The following is a 15,854-nucleotide window of genomic DNA, read 5'->3' as shown; positions in this document are numbered from 1 at the left end:
CGGGGACTACGACAATGTGATGAACTTTCGTGCCTGCTGTTCAACTTTGCGCTTGAGGTTGTTCTGCGGTGAACCGGACTTAGCAGTCAATTTTCCTGAACCAAACAGTAGATGATGTGCCGTTTCCCATGTTTGAGCTGGAAATCCCATATCAACTTCCAATGCGCCAGCTCATGGAATGACCAATAGTGCTGAAAAAAAATTCAGGTAGTCTTTCTCTAACCCTAAGAAATAGAATTTTAGAAATAATCCTTGCTTGGTGATCATGAAGATAATCCTGGTAAGACTCCTAGAGTCCCTGGTATTTTTTTTTTTTTTTTTAGGAATCCGCAGTAATTCCAGAAAATCTCAAACAATTCAATAATGAACAACAGGATTACAATATTAACAACAACCAGAATTTAAATGTGATAAGTACGTAGAAGACCTTCGGGGAGCAATGTTTAAAAGAATTTCCAATGCATGTTCTGTCGAAATTCTCCAGATTTTTATAAGCAATTTGATAGAGATTCTCTGAGAAACTTTCTGGTAAAATCAGAAATCCTTAAGAAATTTCAGGTAAAATCTGTTGAATGGAAATTACTAATCCCGGGAATGGTTTTCGTGGGGATCCCAGGAGAAACTTAGAGAAAACTGGTTAAGGATTTCTTGGAGAAAGCACTGATTAAGAACGGAAATAATTCATGAAGAAACCCTGTATAAATTCTCAGAGGAATCTTTTAAAAGCACAAGGTTCAATACCTGAAAAGTTCGTGGGAGAATTACAAGGGATATTCCTCGTGAGCTCTTTGGAAAAGTTCTCGAATGTTTTTTTATTGGATTAGACCAAGAATGAATAGCTTCCGTAGAATGGAAAAAAAAACTCACAGATTTATAAAATCAATATATATCTATTCAAAATACGATATTCATAAAAATCGTCATTATTGCGACCAACATAACTTCCGTAAAACAAAAATTTACTTTAATCTTAAATCTCATCATGTTATAAACTTTTCATATAGCCTCAATTCTTCTCGATTCCAACGAAAATAAATCTGACATGAAGTTACATATTAATACTCTTTACTATCGCGTTATTATTGTTTTATTATTATTATTTTTTTTGGTTAACTGAATGACAGAAATTAAGTTATTTTGTTTAATATATTGTGGGTACTGCACAATCCAAGTTATCCGCATTATGAAAGATATCCCATTTTTCTGTACCGCAAACTGGAGATGATAACTAACATTTTGTTGGATTGTTATGAAGAATTGTCAACTTTTTTTCGTGAAAATCAGTACTTCGTAATTTTTTTTATTGAATGAAGTTGAATTGAATCGAAAATAACGACACCATCAAATCGGGTTAAGTTGATTACTTTTGAGCGATTCTCCTCTATAAGATCTAGTAGAATGTATATATCCTTTAATTATTTTTACTATCCCTACTGATATGATGCTTAACGAGCTAATGACACAAAGTTGTATGCTTTGATTAGAAGCTGATTTTATTAGCTGTTAGAAGCTGAATCTGAGTCAAGCCTCTTAACTCTTACGATTGGTTGTTTAGTCAATGAATTTTAGCATTGAATGTTTTGAAACACTAAATATATCACATTGAATGCCTAAAGGTTTCGGGGAATAGCTGTATAAGAATATTCGTGTAACTACGGTGGCTGTTTTCATCATCTACTACCGTGTAGGAAAAGGCTCCACTGTATTTTAATGGGGTTTCCTGATGATGGAACGAGTGCTGGAGATGGTTTGCTACTATTTTTCTTTCTTATGTTGTTTTTCCTGGTATCGGAAAACTTCAAAGTATTGCAACAAAGGGTAAGTATACTAGTTAAGAACACAGCTGTCATTATGGATATTTTAGTCATACATCGAAATGAATAAAAAAATACATAAATGGTAACTCGATGAAACATTGTAATTTTCCCATAATCTACTTGAAGCAATTCATTCTGCTTGAAATCTGAGCCCCTTTGCATCTTTCTTAACCAATAGTAGGATTTTCAATACAAAATAATATTTTTTTCGTAGAATTTTGAAATTTTTAACAAAATATTGAGTGTACGATTTGGCCAAAAACTAGGGAACTTGCCCTTTTACTCAATAAATAAGCATTAGGTCGATATGTTGTACACCTTCCCTGGTTCCTTTCTTGGTTATCGAACTGAAATGGGAAACAACGGAAGATATAAACAGCAATTGGATTAACCTGCCTCATATTTGCATTTCGGAGTGTGTTTACTCTGTGCAGCTAGCGATCGAATCAAATTTACGATTTATGTTTCCCAAAAATTGGACGAGACGTTGTACGTTTCACATAGCGGAGGATATTTATCACCATCGTTAACTATAATTTGATTCCCACGTATACAGGTGACACATGAAGGCTGATACGGAGGTTAAATAAATTATTAAGTTTGGTTATTGTTGCATGGGAAAACGGCAAACTAGCCGATGACGAAGAAAACTCGAAAGTTTTTCCCTCACAAGAAATTATCTAGAGTGATTGTTTGCGAGTCAACTTTTTGAATTGCGTTGTGGATCTCTCAGGAAGAATTAGCTTTGTAACATCAAGCTCTTCTTCATTTGCTTCCCAAGAAGCGAGCATAATGAAATAACTTTCATTTTGTGATTTATTATTTAGTTGCTATTACATGATTGAAGGTATATAACACTTTTTGCATTTGAATAAGTTGTTTTTGTTTTTATGAAACAAAACAACTTGTATCCAGCAATTTTTATTTATTTTTCCTTGTGTGATACTCGTTTTGACGGTACTACGTTTTCGAAGATAAAATCTACGCATCGGTCGATTATAGCCAAAATCGTCCCAAAGGTAAATAATTCCCACAATGAGAGGTACATATTATTCCAATTTGAAACCATGTTTGCGTGTGAGTCTTATACCCAGTCAAATAACTAACCGATATTCTTCGGGCACTATTGTATGCCATGTCGTGTAGCTGTGTTGCGCAGCAGGCAGATACTAAATAACCTCATGGTGACCGTGAAACTAGCCCAAATCATTCTAACTAACAGAAATCCTCCCTCTCCACCACCGAAACATTGTATTCGTTGTGAAAATTCATGTATTCTCCTAAGTATTGGCATGCTTGCAAGCGATGTAAAAACAATTAGTCATCACACTGTCAGTGCGCATCGTACCTTCGTGCTGTGGGTACACAAATTCTCTCTGCTCTTGGAAGTTCTTTAAAAACTACCTAAAGCAATAGAACAGTGCTACAAAACAGTACTATTCAGTTGACAAATGGAAAAATGCTAAGGTTGTTCCAATTTTAAAACCAGACAAAAATCCTGCAGAAGCTTCTAGCTATCGTTCAATCAGTTTGCTATCCTCCATCAGTAATCTTTTTGAAAAGGTTATTTTGAACAGAATGATGGCCCACATCAACGAAAATTCAATTTTTGCCAATGAACAGTTCGGATTCCGCCATGGACATTCGACCACTCATCAACTTTTACGTGTAACAAATTTGATCCGTTCCAACAAATCTGAAGGCTACTCTACTGGTCTTGCTCTTCTAGACATAGAAAAAGCATTCGACAGTGTTTGGCATGACGGTTTGATTGTAAAATTGAAAAACTTTAATTTTCCAACATACATTGTTAGAATAATTCAAAGTTATCTGTCAAATCGTACACTTCAGGTTAATTATCAGAACTCCAGATCTGAAAGACTTCCTGTAAGAGCTGGTGTTCCTCAAGGCAGCATTTTGGGACCAATATTATACAATATTTTCACATCTGACTTACCTGAGTTACCTCAGGGATGTCAAAAATCTTGCGAAGCTTGCGTGTCATCTGTAGTAGATTGCAAAAAAGTTTGGATATTTTTTCTTCATACTTGCAAAAATGGAAGATTTCTCCTAATGCTTCCAAAAGCTCTTTATTTGAAACCTTCAAGTAGACATGTTGTCACGATGAGAGGGGTTCCAATAAATTGGTCAGATGAAGTTAAGTATCTAGGACTCATGCTAGATAAGAATTTAACTTTCAAAAATCACATTGAGGGCATTCAAGCCAAATGTAACAAATATGTAAAATGTCTCTATCCCTTTATTAATAGAAAATCAAAGCTTTGTCTTAAGAACAAGCTTTTGATATTCAAACAAATTTTCAGTCCAGCCATGTTGTATGCTGTACCAATATGGACTAGCTGTTGTAATACCAGGAAGAAAGCTCTACAGAGAATTCAAAATAAAATTTTGAAATTGATCTTGAAGCTTCCTCCCTGGTATAGTACCAATGAGTTACATAGAATATCCAATGTTGAAACATTGGAACAAATGTCAAATAAAATAATTAATAATTTCAGGCAAAAATCGTTACAATCTTCTATTGCCACGATTAATGCGTTATATGTTTAGGTTAAGTTAGGTTAAGTATATTAAAAACTTTATTTCTCTTATAAGCAGGTAAAATCATCTCACCTGTAAAAAATCTGAACTGCTACGGCAAATGAAATGTAATATGTTATTAACAAAATGTTAATTAAATCTTAAATTTTTTTACCAAATTAAGATGATAGTGTTGTCTAATAACACAGAACACCTATATATAAGAAATGAATGTAATGTTTGGAATGTTACTAATAAAAATATATAATAAAGAAAAAAAAGTACTTTTTAGTGCTACAAAAATCAGTACTTTTCAGGATTATTTCTCTACTATTGATCCCTTTACGATCCTTGTTTGGACCCGTGCCTTTGATTTTACGTTGGACCCGTTAGCGAAAGCTAGCGGTGGTAATCCTTCTTGGACACCGTCTTGGGAAAAAACCTCTCAGGAGGTCTCGTCTTCTTTCGTTTATTCACTAAACATGGTTGCACCTACAGACAAAAGGAAGGATGAATCTCTGAATTCACAACTTTCTTCAAAAAAAAAAAATGGGGTTTAAAACTGTCACTAAACGTTACAAGAATGGAAGAAAGGACGTTCCTCCGGAATGCGAACATTCTTCCAAGGGTGAAATGGATGATGTTGATAATTGCATCGAAATGAGCAATCAGTTCGATGCTCTAGACAAATCGAAGCAGCCTATAGCCCAGGCTCTTTGATTCAAGTGAGGAAGCAAAAGTGCCGCCTATCGTGGTCAGTTGTTCCGAATTTGGGGGATTTAGGCAGGAGATCTTAAACTCCATAAGGGGAATCAAGGTTTCCTTCCAAATCGCAAAGAAAGGAGACTGTCGCGTTTTGCCGGAAACTCTTAAAGATCGCGAACTTCTTCTCAAACATCTTGAAGAGAAGAAGCACAAATGTTTTACTTATGACGACAAAACTGAACGTTTGTTCAAAGTTGTCTTTTAAAGGTCTCTCAAGTGACTTTAAGTCACCTGAAGAGATCAAAAATGGAATAAATGATTTACTTGGATTTTCCCCAGTTCAAGTAATCATTATGAAAAAAAGAACCCAATCTGGTATTGTTCAGAAAGGGCTTTCTCAAAAATATTATTTAGTTCACTTTAACAAAAAAGAACTAAATAAAATGGGAACATTTCCAGAAACCTGGAGGAAATTACCAGAACCCCACTCAGTGTCGTCGGTGCCAAAAGTGGGGTCATGGTACAAAAAATTGTCGCATGGATGCTAAATGCATGATTTGCGGAGGTTCTTCTCACGCTAAGGACGTCTGTCCAGTGAAGGAAGATACCACCAAGTTCATATGCTCTAATTGCGGGGCTAATCATAAGTCCAATTTTTGGAATTGCCCTTCACGTAAAAGATTCATTGAGGCTCGTGCCAGGCAGATGAAAGATAATAGGGGGAGATCCCCCAGTACCGGACACTTAAGCCACTAAATTCATAATTCGAAAGCTATTGATTTTATTGGCTCGTGTTACCCATTTGTGATAAATATTATCATTTTATAGTGTACAAAAATAAATGTGAAAATATAAATATGAATTTTGACAATGCATTTTGATGATGTTTTTTAGTACCATCATAAAACTCTTCCATATATGATGGAAAATAGCACATTTTACGATGTTGTTCTGAATGTTCATTCTTCTTAATTTTATTGCATGTTTGATACCATGATCGACGGAACCCATGAAAAATTAAAGTATTTTGAGACACTGACGCAATAATTACAAAGATATCATATAACAAATGAAGCTGTCCGAAACTGAGGGACAGGAGGTGCTTAACGGAAATTGTAATTTATCCATATTTAGTTCAATTATGGTACAAAATACATTCATTCTATCAAATTAGGATCATGTTCGATCATGCTTGCGTGATCCATGGTATTTTTTCATATTCAAAATAATTACTAAATAGGCTCAAAATTAAGAGAATACCTCAATTTTTTAAAGATTTTCAAACTTTTCTACTTTTTTAAAAGGCATGCATATTTCAAGGATTCGTTATTCTACGCAAACATTAGTCTACATAATAGCTTTCTTTTCTACTAATACACCATCTTGATTGGACCATGATTTCTCAATATTTCGACTTTGTCCGGTATTGGGTGCTGTCCGGCACTGGGGGATCTCCCCCTATCCGTTACAATAACGGTCGTTTCCGGAATTTGCCTGGTAGAGTATCGAACAATGCTCATTTTCCAGTTAACGATCCCTTGGTTAGGAATCACAATCATTCAATTCCGAATGTATCTACCCACGGAAAATCTTTTGCCGATATCGTAGCAGGTAATTTGAACTCCTCCCCTATTCGTACTATGAGTACCCATTCTACTTGTTTCAAATCAAATGGAAAAAACCCTTCCGCCACAGGTAACTCCTACTCCGCTTCTTCGTCTACCGAAAATTCTAATGGGAAATCATCAGGTGTACCCACTTCAAGTGATATGTCTGCCTCTGATTTTAATTTTCTAACTGATCAATTGAATCTAATGATTGATACAATGTTCAAAGCCACCACTATGACTGAAGCAGTCCAAGTTGGTGTAAAATTTACAAATCAAATTGTTATTGGATTACGTTTTTCTAATGGATCCAAATAATAATTTGAATATTTCAAATTGGAATGCTCGTTCTCTGAATGGTTTTTCTTACAGCTAATAACGTGCATATAGCAGTTATTACCGAAACTTATTTGAAACCTGGATCCAAACTCAAAAGAGATCCTAAATTTTTTGTTCATCGTAATGATCGACTTGAAGGGGCATGTGGGGGAGTTGCAATCATCATTCATAAGCGTATAAAACATCAACTGTTTTCGTCATTTGAAACTAAAGTTTTTGAAACTTTAGGTGTTGCTGTTGAGACACAGCTTGGTAAATATACTTTCATAGCTGCCCATTTGCCTTTTCAATGCTCTGGACAGCAAGTTAATTTGCTCCAAACTGACTTCCGAAAATTGACTCGCAATAAGTCAAATTTGTTTGTCATTGGTGACTTCAATGTCAAACATCGGTCGTGGAATAATTCGCAAAGTGATTCCAACGGCAGAACTTTATTTGATGAGTGCTCTTCGGGATATTTCTGAATTCAATTCCCTGATAGCCCTACATGTTTTTGCTCTTCTAGAAATCCATGTACGATTGATTTGGTCTTAACCGACTCTAGTCATCTTCGTAGCCAATTAGTTACTCATGCTGATTTTGATTCTGATCATGTCCCTGTTACGTTTCAAATATCTCATGAAGCGATTCTCAATCCTATCAGCTTCACTTTCCATTATTTTCGAGTCGACTGGAGTATATATGAAACGTATATTGACTCTAATCCTGATGTTAACATTTCTTTGCAAACAAAACTTTATATTGACAATGCTCTTGAAACTTTAACGAATTTTATTGTTGAAGCCAGGAGCATTGCAATTCCAAAATGTGAAGAAAAATTTGAATCCTTGATTAAGGACGATGATCTTAAACTCTTGATCCGTCTTAAAAACGTGAAGAGAAGGCAATTTCAACGCACTCACGATCATGCTATGAAAATTATATGGAAGGATTTGCAGTAAGAAATTAAAAACGATTTTCACAATTAAGAAACAAAAATTCTGAAAATAATATTTCTCAGTTGGACGCAGTAATTGCTGAAACTACTACACAATTGTTTCCAGGAACGCCGACTTTATGTATCATCGTCGGTGATTTGGTTGTTGGATGCGATGCTGAGGCTTGATGTTTTGGTATTTGTAAATTTGAATAAAGATGGTAATTTTTAGTAGCAAAACCCGACTTGAAGATATAAGTAAACATCACTATTTTAACACGCATAGTAAAAATTGATCAAACAAGATTACAATATATTACAATATAATACGTGATATCGTTTAGTCGTCCATCTATGTTGTTCTTTAAATATTTTTTCAATTTTTCAACAATGCGCAAAATTTTGAAATAGAAATTATTGCAATAATTGTTACAGCCGGTCGAAGGCAAACCAGCATTGCCATACTTAACTTCCAGTGGGAGCTTAACTTTCTCATGTTAGAGAATCGACAAACCAGAAAATCGAGTCTAAAAGTCAAAACCGAGTTAAACATTTTTTCAATAAGACCATCAAATTTTGTTTTTGTATGATTTCATAATCTGATTGATTAAATACTGTATTCAGGATCAACAGCCGCAAAATCTCATAATTGTTGAAACTCCTGATATTTTCCATAATCTTCAAAATCTAAAGAATTACTTATACGTAAATTGATATGCTTTAAAAAAATAGTTAAAAAAATAATTAAATACCGAGCTAACTGAAACATTTGTAATGCTTCGGATGCTACATCTTATGTTAACTTGACGGTGGAAAAAAAAACACCTTTGAAAACGTAACTAAACTAAACGTAAAAACCTCTGAAACTACTGCTAAAATGAACCAAACTAAGTTACTGCTGCGTAGTTGCATAAGATGTGTAGTAATGAGTTTCAAAAATATGCTTGGTTATCCTTAATTTTTTTCGGCTCTAAGTGGGTTTTGGCCCCCCCTGGTTGCGCCACTGTTCTTAGTTGATATATTTAACAAATGTTTTACATTGGCATATGTTCCTGACAAATGGAAAAATTTCAAGGTTGTACCAATTTTGAAACCAGACAAAAATCCTGCAGAAGCTTTAAGCTATCGTCCAATCAGATTACTTTCCTTCACCAGTAAACTATTTGAATAGGTCATTTTAAACAGAATGATGGTCCACATCAATGAAATGGTTGTCAATGAACAGTTCGGATTCCGACATGGACATTCGACCACTTACCAATTTTTACTTGTAACAAATTTTATACATTCCAACTATTCTACTGATCTTGCTCTTCTAGACATAGAAAAAGCATTCGACAGTGTTTGGCAAGAAACTTTGATTGTTAAATTAAATAAAAAAAACTTTAATTTTCCAATATGCATTGTTAGAGTAATCCAAAGTTACCAGTCAAATCGAACACGTCAGGTTAATTGTCAGAACTTCAAGTCTGAAAGACTTCCAGTAAGAGCTGGTGCTCCTCAAGGCAGCATTTTGGGGCATTTTATTTGAAACCTTCAAGTAGACATATTGTCGAAGAGATCGCAGTAAATCGTGCGCGCGAGAGGCTGCGTTTTGAATTTTCTGTCACGTTTACTTCGGTTCCGCGTTTTGGACGGTGAAAAATAGATTCGACTAATGGCGCTATACCTCCTACAAAATGTTTTGCGCTCTCGTTGTTCCAGAACCCGCCGATATTAGCAGGTGCTTTGTACAATGCTAAACAGCTGCAATAAAACTGGCTGATGGTGCAGTGATTTAAGTGTTATTTTTATTTGCGAAGATTTTAAGAGGAAAATAACCATCATCGTTTTACAAATTTTCAAAACCAGTTGTTTTACTCAAAATCGAAGCAATGCTCAAGAAAATTTATCATTGCATTGCATTTGCTAACTGAAATACGATGATAGATTTTCATAAGTATCGATTGAAATTTGAACGAAAAAACTGTTTTTTTAATTTTGATGATTGCTGATGATTGAACGATGGATTCTTGAGCCTTAAAGATGGTTTGTGGCGTGCTAGATTATTGCATGATTCCGTTAGTGTTACGGCACCCAGATAGTTTTTTTTTCGTTTGGAATAAGTGTAACTTTGACAAAATAAGATAAAAAAGCATTCGGTTGTGAGATTATTAATCATTTTTAATTTTATGCTTCCTGATAATAAGTTTTGAAAACCTGTGTTAAGTATGAAAGCCGCATTCGATGATGATTATTGTGCTTCGCAGAAATTGATTCAAACCAAATTCAGATATGAAACCATTCAGACGATTTTGATTCAAATTCCCAAAAGATTAATATTAAAGTTTTTGAGGAAACGTGTTTTTACCCGGCGTTTCGATAAATGGAAGAATTTGGTGAGTTTGTTCCGATTTCACCGCTATTATTAATTCTGGGCTATTTCTATAGCATGGGGTTGGGTTATTTTATCTTCTCGTTCCAAAGAGCGAGTAATGGCGCTAAAACCAAAGCTTCTTAGCTAGGGCACAAGGTGGAAATACCTGTGTCTCATCCCTCACTCCTAACGATGATGAAAACATTACATTTACACTTACACTCAATTACAAAAAGTATACTAAACTACACATACACTAAATTTCAATCCGATCACATCACTCGCTTATAGTGAATCCTAGACCATTACCCTTCCCATCATCCAACTCCTTGACATCTATGAGGGCGTCGGTGAGTCGCTGGCCTCTCTTCAAGCTTCAAGTCATATCATCATTTTCCATTGCTCGTAACGGAGAAGATGAGCGTGGCCGGCAATGGAAATTATCATATCTTTGCATATCTGACTTCAGATTGGATAACTATTTGATCCAAAATAGTTTTCCATGAGCAATTGGAATAAGTGTTGTAAAGTTTCTAACATGACAGTTTTCAGTATGCAATCTACGAAATACTCCGTTAGCACGCAACGCAACCTTCAAGTAGACATTATTAATAGAAAATCAAAACTTTGTCGAGTAGTGTTTGATCCGTTGAATTTATTGCATGCTCGTTTGAGGGCGAGCGGTGGAATCCAGATCAATTGTGTCCAGTTCGCGTTTTGCGAAAAAAAAAAAAGACGAAAACAAAGTGTGCGGGTGAAAAAAAAAACAACGACGTACAGTGCTGCGTCCTATGGACAAAAGTAAAAAAAAATAACTATTTTATTGCACCAATTCAAGTATGCTACTTTGTTGACATATATTTGACATGTGTTAAATGAGTAGCAAAACATCGTGAACTCAATTATTTATAAGCCAGACCAACGCAAGTTGTTCAACAGTTTGATTGAATGACGTGGATTCTGTAAATCTGTGAGAATTACAATGTATCTTTTGTAGAGATTTATGTTGTTCTATGATATTTTTTATGTGATAATCGAATTGTTATCACCAAAATTAATAAGTTTAATACACAATTCTGTTTGTGATTTTTTTCTTACAGGAATGTTGTAAGAACCGAAGCCTTCATTTCATTTATTTTCCACATAGAATAAAATAACTAGCAAAACTTTAAACAGCTAAAACAAAAAATCACCTCAAAGAACCTCTCTGATTTTGGCATAAGTTCTTAATTAGGATGCCTTTTGAATACTGAAAATGATTCCAGCTGCTCCCGTCTGCTCTTTCGATTGCAATTTTCGATTTTGTGGTTGATGGTCTTGTGTTGAATAACCAGCATTTTTGAAATAAATTTGCAATGATGATCTATTGAAACGAAATGATCACCTGCTTAGGTTCCTGTTTGTACAGGAACGGAGCAAGCAATTTTTATTATAAATACAGTGAACGTAGATTTAGCGTTACGTCCCAAATGGAACAGAGCCTTTTCTCAGCTAATAAGCATTTCCACAGTAATAAAATGAGAACTTTTTGCAAACATTTTTGCCTTAGAAGCACTTTTTATTATAAATAAAATGAACTTCTTCCTGTTAGCGTTACGTTCCAATTGGAACAGAGCCTGCTTCTCAGCTTCTTCAAAGCTCTAATAAGCATTTTCACTGTAATTAATTGCGTGCTTTTTTGCCAATTAATAATTTTTGCATTTACATTCATGCATTTTTGGATAACATTTTCAACTCAGATAGGTCCTTGACCAGTGGGATTATAACCCACGGCCCTGAGCATGGTATTGCTGAATAGCTTCGTTCAATGAACATAGATTTTGATTTGCTTAAAATCGTCTGCATTGCTCTGCTCTAAATTAGTACAGTGACAAATCCCTTACTTGTCATTAGGGTTCATTCACATGTTTTATAACGCCAAAAATTGCCGTTTTTGATACCCACTCACTTAATAGCAGGACTGCTTCTCTAGTTTGATTAACATCAGTCAGAGGTTGGAAAAGTTCACATTTTGTTCCATATAGACATACAACAGTACCAGGGGCTCTGGAGTGAATACATTCATTATTACAATGTTCGTTCTACGTTCATCGATATGTAGATTCGAAATTATGAAATCTCCCCAAAGAGGCCCTGGCGGAACCTGTTTCAGGTGCTCTGGAGTGGCCAAATATGTTGATGTCAAGTTTATTCTTCATGTATTGATAAGTTTTCTTAAATTCATGAAGATTGAGACGTCGCATGATATTTTTTGGCCGTAGAAAGTGGCAGAACCGGCCACGGTGTTCCAGAATGGACAAATATTTAAAATGTTGTTACAATCAACCATTTTCATACGTTTTACATTTAAACTACGGTGCTGTATTTGAAAAAAAAATATATCACATTTCTCAAATTAGGCACCACCTTAGGGGTCATGCACAAATTACGTCATGCTCCAAGGGGGGAGGGGATCAAGCCCAGCGTGACAAGCCTTACAAAATTTTCGATGGACTCATACAAAAAACGTGACAAAGGGGGGGGGAGGTGGTCAAAAAGTCTAAATTTAGCGTGACATAATTTGTGTGCCATCCCTTACCCCAGTGCCCAGTAGAACCAAGAATATCTTCGGCATGGTTCCGAATTCTGCATTGTTCATTTTTGGCAAATAATTTGTATTTCATTAGGGCAAACGCTCCCTTAGTGGAGGTAGCTCCAATAGTGGAGGTAGTGTGTTTTGGCATGTTTCGCGCTAATAATTGATTATGTGATATTTTTGTATTATGTACGATGCGAAAATGATACAAGTAATCGAATAATATTCATGAAATTTAACCGTAAAACTATTTAAAACAATTATTTTGCTTAATTTTTTTGCTCCTTTGCACCTATAGTGGTGCATCAGTACCCATAGTGGAGGGTCCCATAAGAAATCAATGGTTTGCACCACTAAAGGAACCATCCTTAAAATATACCTCCACTAAAGGAACAGTGTTCCTATTATTGGTGCAAGGCTTTTTGCAGGGAAATTTCAAATGAATCGTGATTTTTATACATTTGAATGATAGAAGGATTTGAGATCTATCGAATGATACGTTAAAATCATATATTTCATGATCTTAACACCGTGTTTTAGCAGTTTTCCCTTAGGTGCACCACTAATGGTACACTTGCCCTAGTGGTTTCAAAAAACCAATCGAATGAAAATTTATGAAATGGAAGCTATTTGAAAATGCCTTGTCAGGGGTCGGGGACGTAAAGGTTAATTATTACATAACACTGTCACGTGAATTTTGTTAACGGTGCCGAAACTATTGATTTACGTGTAAATAAGATGATCTTGGTTGAAATGGAGAACATAAATAATGCTGCGGCTGTCATCGATGGCTCACATATACCTCTGTACAATTTGAAACGATAAGCTCTTAAAATTAGACGTAATAAATTGATAAGTTCTGAGAAAGGGGATTAACCATTTCGCAGAAAGACGTTCCGCATAAATCATTTGCAAACAATACCTGTTCGCGTGGTTTTCCACCGCCAGAACCACCACGCTGATGCTGTGTGCGATAAGCGAGGTTTTTTCACCACTGTTGTACATAATACAACAGCACGACGACTGAAGTGTTAACGAATACAGAAAATTCTCATAATGTGGAATGTTCGTATGCGAACCGTTTCGATTCGCAATATTCCACCCCCGCTAAGTCTATTCCCCAGAATTGTTCCTTTCGGAAATGGGGTGAATCATTTTCCGCACTCAAACCACAACACAGAATTTTTTGCTACTTTTCATCAGTTTGACCCACTGTTCGCTGTCTAGACCTCTACTGCCTGCGCTTCCAGTGCCATTCAAGTGTTTATCCAAGTTCTTCTTCTATCTTTCGATATCATTACGTTTGTGGATCAGGATACTCCTATACTTATTCCAGCACATTTCGGCTAGGGGCTTTACGAGATGTGCCCAGCTGCTGATAGAACTCGCAAGTCTCTTGAGAACAGCATACCTGCTCTATTTCTTCACACTTCACTTTTTCCAAGAATCGCTTCATCCCCCAAGAGAGATGCATCCGCTGTTTCCTTAGCGTTTCACGTTCTGTCAGGTTCCATGCTGCAGCAGCACACATTTATCCGACAACATGAAGATGTATCGCCTGGCCGAAATCAACAATACCTTTAGCAAATTAGTCAACTGAATTGTGACTTGCCTAATAGTTGGTAAGTACATGAAGTACTAGCTCGACCACCCGATGTTAATTTCTAATCGACAATGAAATTCAATTTAACCTATAACTAGCATAGTACTACGACCTCATCTGTTACCCGTATAGGCCTGAGTTAAAGCTTAATCGTTTTAATTTTTTTAAATCATTAAGATCCGATATATAAAGAGTTTTGCACCATTAAGAACAGCGGCACAAAAGCACAGAACCCTTTCCACCCGACCTGACCCAGTGACCCACTGGAATAACTCCGTCCACTGGAACATTCCCGAGATCCTTTGGTCACTTTTTGGAACTAGATATATGTACGAGTATACTGACCAAAAATAATCGACATCCATTAGGTATGGGACTTATTATGATATTATGTGATAATAAAATAATAATAAAAAACATATGAAAAAATCTGTGAAACCCTTTTTGTTACTTTTAATACAAATTATCCCTGATTGTAACCGCCTTGGGTTAATTAATCAACAGTTCGTGTACTTCATTTCAATTGAAGCACTAAAGACACAAGTACTCAAAATATCTGAAAACATAAACCATAATGAAGCTAACCTTTCGAGTTAACGACACGCAAACCAAAGGATCCTTGTGGTACTAATTTAATCAGCATTAACACTGCGCCTCCCCACGCACCACTGACTGGCGGAGAGGGACGTAATTCACAACGGTTTTTTCCCGTCAATCGATGAAGCACTTCAGCTCTTCAAACCATTCACTGAGCAGCATGTTTTACAGAACAATCGTAATGGCCCCTAAAATGTAAACTAATCAACCGGTAGTTGTAGTTCCGTCCTCTGTGGACATTATCCTATGGTATGGTGGCGAAGACAGTGATTACTCACTGACAAACACACGCACGTAGCTACCCACACAAACCGAAACCGTCCGTCACCGTCAATAAGCGACACGCGATATCACAGTCCGTGTACTGTCCTTTTGTAATGACCGACGGATGGAGCGACCAAAAAAACGCCGGGCAGACCGCGACCAGCTGGAAAAGACACACACGCGCGCCAACCAACGACCACCGACTACCGACTACGACTCCTGGCCAACCGATGGAAAACAGACCATAAATATGATTACCAACCAAGCCCAACCTGGTAGCTAGATATAGCGCGGTCAAACGAGGTAGCAAATAACGGAGCTGCGCTCTCAGGAGGTTATTGGAAGACGACGCACTAAGGTGTATTTGGCTAATCTAGTTGGCCAAAATCCATTCTTGGAATCGCTCAGATTCTGAAATAATGTTCTCCATATGACACATAAACAGTTATAAACAGTTATAGAATATCGCCTTATATTTCAGTTTTGAAAATATAGAGCAAGCTCTACAATTACAACTAGGTCAGCATACGTGCA

At 36.1% G+C, this 15,854-nt stretch overlaps 1 protein-coding gene across 1 annotated transcript in view; it reads right to left on the bottom strand.

The window, feature by feature from the left end:
* LOC5580182 (prion-like-(Q/N-rich) domain-bearing protein 25) overlaps positions 1 to 15,537 on the bottom strand; it is a 96,457-nt gene extending 80,920 nt beyond the window's left edge. The window contains exon 1 of the mRNA XM_021857722.1: positions 15,045 to 15,537. Coding sequence (XP_021713414.1) covers positions 15,045 to 15,102 — 58 coding nt within the window. The 5' untranslated portion in view covers positions 15,103 to 15,537. The remainder of the gene's footprint in view (positions 1 to 15,044) is intronic.
* Between the last annotated feature and the right edge of the window lie 317 nt (positions 15,538 to 15,854).

The sequence above is a fragment of the Aedes aegypti genome, chromosome 1, assembly GCF_002204515.2.
Source record: "Aedes aegypti strain LVP_AGWG chromosome 1, AaegL5.0 Primary Assembly, whole genome shotgun sequence".
Classification (NCBI taxonomy): domain Eukaryota; kingdom Metazoa; phylum Arthropoda; class Insecta; order Diptera; family Culicidae; genus Aedes; species Aedes aegypti.
The sequence above is the reverse complement of the archived record's forward strand: the minus strand, read 5'-3'. Positions and strand labels throughout refer to the sequence as shown.